This window comes from Toxotes jaculatrix, chromosome 3 (assembly GCF_017976425.1).
Source record: "Toxotes jaculatrix isolate fToxJac2 chromosome 3, fToxJac2.pri, whole genome shotgun sequence".
In the NCBI taxonomy this organism is placed as follows: domain Eukaryota; kingdom Metazoa; phylum Chordata; class Actinopteri; family Toxotidae; genus Toxotes; species Toxotes jaculatrix.
The window spans coordinates 30,586,403-30,591,402 of NC_054396.1; the positions used below are offsets into that span (position 1 = coordinate 30,586,403).

General features: G+C 49.9%; 1 protein-coding gene across 3 annotated transcripts in view; it reads right to left on the reverse strand.

Annotated features, from left to right (window-relative positions):
- LOC121179174 (E3 ubiquitin-protein ligase RNF123) overlaps window positions 1–5,000 on the reverse strand; it is a 53,634-nt gene that overhangs the window by 4,902 nt on the left and 43,732 nt on the right. For all 3 annotated transcript variants that reach the window (XM_041033847.1, XM_041033849.1, XM_041033846.1), the window contains one exon: window positions 4,782–4,876. In XM_041033847.1, coding sequence (XP_040889781.1) covers window positions 4,782–4,876 — 95 coding nt within the window. The remainder of the gene's footprint in view (window positions 1–4,781; window positions 4,877–5,000) is intronic.

Below are 5,000 nucleotides of genomic sequence, written 5' to 3' on the forward strand. Positions count from 1 at the left end.
TCCCTTATTTCACTTTAATGGAAAAAAAAGTGAATTTTTCTATCATTTGGTAGAAGCTCCGGTCCTGAGACGGGACCTGAGACCTGTCCTCTGCAGGAGTCTGCTGTCTTCCTGTCATGTCATTAGCTCTGCTCCTTCCACCTCCTCGCTCCGTTCCTTCCTCAGTCCTCGTTTCTTTTCTGTTTCCTCCTCTCTCCTCTCCTCTGTTAATCTCCTGCTTTGAGGAAAGTCAATCGTCCTTCCTTCCTCCTGCTCCTGTTCTCATTTCGTCCTCTGCTCTGTGGATTGTTCATTTACGTCTCTGAGCAGCTGAACCTTTGACACCCTGTTCTCTGAAATCGATGTCTTTTCCTCCGTCTTTGGTTTTTCTTTCTGTGCGAGCGGCTCGTCGTTTACCGTCCTGCAGAACATCGACTGGAGAATATTGATGAAGAAATTATCAGCTGTGGGAATCGATGTCAGACTCATCTGTGTCTTCGCCTCCTTCACCTTCCTGTCTGACAGAAATCCATGTGGAAGAAACGGTTTTGCTGTTAAAGCTTCATTGTGCAGCAGCATAATGAGCTGAGAGCAGCTGTCAGTCGTCCACTGCACATCTGGACTCAACTGTCCTGTCTTTTATAAAGCACTGTGTGTCCACATCAGTGTGTCCAGGTGTTTTAGCAGAGACCTGTGTCCACAGTCAGACAGGTGAACATGACACAGGTGAGTGTGAGTCCTGCTCAGCTTCACGTCCTTCATCTTCTCCTCCACTGCTCCTCTTCATCTCTAATCCTCTCTCCACCTCCTCCACACCACCTGCACCCGGCGGAGCTGAGGCCAGGTGCAGGTGGTGTGGTCACCTGACTCAGCAGCTTTCAGACATTTCACACACTCAGTGTAATGTGTGTGTGTGTGAGTGTTAACGTCCATCTTTGTGTTTTTAAACATTGTTATTTGACAGTTCAACAAAAATCCACCCACAGATCTGAACAACACACAACATCTGTTAACCCTGACCCACATCCAGCTGTCACACACAAGACCTCAGCCTAAGCTAAACACAGACTCACACAGACTCACAAAGACTCACACAGACCCACACAGACTCACACAGACCCACAGACTCAGACACACACACACACTCACACAGACCCACAAAGACTCACACAAACCCACACAGACCCACACAGACCCACACAGACTCACACAAACCCACACAGACTCACACAGACTCACACAAACCCACACAAACCCACACAGACTCACACAGACCCACACAGACTCACACAGACCCACACAGACCCACACAAACCCACACAGACTCACACAGACCCACACAGACTCACACAGACCCACACAGACTCACACAGACCCACACAGACTCACACAAACCCACACAAACCCACACAGACTCACACAGACCCACACAGACCCACACAGACTCACACAGACTCACACAAACCCACACAGACTCACACAGACTCACACAAACCCACACAGACTCACACAGACCCACACAGACTCACACAGACCCACACAGACTCACACAGACCCACACAGACTCACACAGACAAACAATCCAGATGTTGCTGATGCATTTTTGTTGTTGAGCTGAAATGAGTCTGAAGAAGAAGCAGATTCAGCTGTTTGATGTGTAAAACTCCGTCCTGGGTTTAGTCCAGAGGTTAGTTAGTTATTGTCTGACGTCCTGACTGATGGAGCCTTCAGCACTTTGAGTTTTTACCATCATGTTTACAGTCAGCTGTGTTGGTTTTGTGTTACATTTCTTTGTGTTTGTGTTTGTATATGTGTCAGAGGTTGTCACCATCTGATCTTCTGACTGCAAAACAAATCTACCTGCAGGTACAAATAAAGAAACCTGAACCTGTCCTCTGTCCCCTGTCCTCTGTCCTGTTCATGTTTCTGTCTCCTGTTTGTCCTTCCTCTGTCACCGCCACAGACTCTTCAGGGGGAGATCGGATTTCTGTCCAAACGGAGGAGACAGAAACTTTAAACTTCTGTCTCCTTTTCTCCTTTCTTCCTTCATCCTTGTCCTCACATCTCATTTGTGTCCTGATCAAACATCTCACACAGAGCCTGTGTGTATGTGTGTGTGTGTGTGTACTAACTACCCCTATGGTCAGAGCTGAGAGGAGAGATGAGAGGCGGAGTCTGAAGGTGAGGACAGAGTGAAAAATGAAAAGGTGTCCACACCTGTGAGGATGGACAGACAGACAGACATCATCATGTCATTAAAAAAAACATTTTATTCCTTTTGAATTGATTTTATTTTGTTGTGTGAAGCAGGAACCAAAGATTTTAAACAGGGGACAGAACCAGACGCAGCAGATCAGTGACTGTCTCCAGTCTCCCGTGTTTGTCCTGCTGCTGAGACGGTTCCAGCTCTGTCTCTGTTCTTAGCACAGAAACTGGAACTTTTCTAACGTGGGGACGACCGAGGAGCTCAGGCGAGACGCCCTGCAGGCTGCAGGGCGGCAGATGGTCTGAGAGCGAGAGGGTCCAGAGGAGGAAGGGGTGACATGATTGGTGGAGGCGCTCAGGGACATGGTGATCATCTGAACCCTGATACATCAGGGACGAGAGGAGACCGTGTCTCAGATTAGTCGAAGGATGTCAAAAATAAAGTGTGGCAGCTTGTGAAGGAGAGAAGGGCAAACACCCACAGCGGGGGGATGGGGGGGCGAGCGAGGGCGAGTGAGGGGGTGAGCGAGGGGTGGGGGCGGGAATTAAAGGAAAGAAGAAGAGAATGAAAGCTGCACTAATGCCTGCGTTGTCCATGAATCTGATCCGTTCAGTTTCTGTGACTGAGAATGTGAACTGAGGACAAAAACCCAGATCTCAAATCTCAACTCATCATCAAGCTCTTTTTTTTTAAGAAGGACAAACGTCTTCTGCAAGTCTTCTTCCTGGTCCCTCAGGTCTGAGAGTAAACAGACTGTTTATACCTGTGGCTACTCTGTCCCACGTCTCAGTCCCATGTCTCAGTCCCAACGTCTCAGTCCCCACGTCTCAGTCCCACGTCTCAGTCCCATGTCTCAGTCCCACGTCTCAGTCCCAACATCTCAGTCCCACGTCTCAGTCCCAACATCTCAGTCCCACGTCTCAGTCCCAACGTCTCAGTCCCAACGTCTCAGTCCCAACGTCTCAGTCCCAACGTCTCAGTCCCAGGTCTCAGTTCAGATCTGAGGTGAACTGGTTTGATCTTTACAGGAGCTGGAGGCTGGATTAGGTTTGGTCTGACTCAGGTCCCACCTGTCTCACCTGTCCCACCTGTCCCACCTGTGCCTTTATTCTGTGATAAACGGGTAAAATATGACGCAGACTTTTTGTTTTGTTACTCTGAAGATCCCTGACCAACACGGCAGATCAGCTTTTTAAATCTGGATCACACATGTAACGAGGTGCCGCTCACACTCTGAGCTGAACTTCAGTCCATCACAAAGGTTCAGGTGGAACACGCTGTTCACACCTGAGCAGCTCTCACACACACACACACACACACACACACATACACACACACACACACACACACACAAACACATACACACACACACACACACACACACATACATACACACACACACACACATACACACACACACACACACATACACGCACACACACATACATACACACACACACACACACATACATACACACACACACACACACACACACACACACATACACACACACACACACACACATACATACACACACACACACACACACACACACACACACACACACACACACACACACACACTGCTCATCTCCTGTTCATCTGCTGTGTTCATTGTCTCTCCTCCCCCCTTTGCCCCCCCCCCCCCCCCCCCCCCCCCTCGCCCCCCCCTCCTCCAGGATGATCATTGGAGCTTTCACCCCGGCGCTGTGGGTCTGGTTGCCGTGACACCCCAGCTGTTGTCTTGACGAACATAAGCAAACACAAAGGTGTGTGTTTACATGTGTGACGCTGCACAGTGCCTGGTTATATCTGTGCACTGTGAACATGTCAGCAGCCTGACAGCTTTTCAAACCATCTAATGATTTAAGAAGGTGGCACCTGCAGGTGAAATCTGCCCCCACCCCCCCCCGGCTCTGACTCTGTCTCACTCTGTCTGTCCCCCACACCCCCCCCCCCCCACTCCCTGCCATAAAACTGCAGCTGGAATTGGATCTACTGGTTCTCAAAGCATGACACAGCAAAAATATGATTAATCCATCTTTCCTCCCTCCCTCCTCCCTCCTCACGCCTTCCCTTATCAATAATAAATCCTCTCTGTGGCCAGTGGAGCTCTGTGGTGGACTCAGCAGGGCAGAGCAGAGGATCAGGTTTCCACTGCGGAGAGGAAGAGCAGGACGGTCGGGAGGGGAGGGAGGATTCTCCTGACCAGATTCACCCTCAAGGGCGACAGAGAGACGTCCAACTTCAACTGGGTCTCATGAAAGAGCACGACGTCTCCCAACGGCAGAAACATCCAAAGGCAGAGCTCTGTGTCGCGTCACGTATGATGTGGCTAACCCTAACATCCACACCGACACCTGAGCTGACGGCAGGTCTTCAGTCCAACGACTGACACCTACTGCTGTTTACTCCCTGAGCTGTTCTCAGAGCCGCTGCTGCAGATTCATCCACACAGTAACAGGCAGCTCGCCCAAACACCAGAAACCATCAGAAACCATCAGAACACACCGGACGGAGGCTTTTCAGCTCATTCAGCAGAGAAACCAGGCACAGACCAGCAGCAGCTGCTGCGATGGCGTGCGGTCGTACTTACAGCTGTGCTGGCTGCAGCCTGTTTGGACTCCTCTGTGAGAAACGCCAGCATCAGCTCCACCTTCTGCTTCTCCTCCTCGCTGATGTAGTCCGTGTCTGTTGGCGAGAAAACACACACACACACACACATTTAATGGAAAAGTTGTTTCTGAGCTGCTGATCACTGCATACAGAAAATCATCATCATCATCATCATCATTTATGAGCACATATCATCATC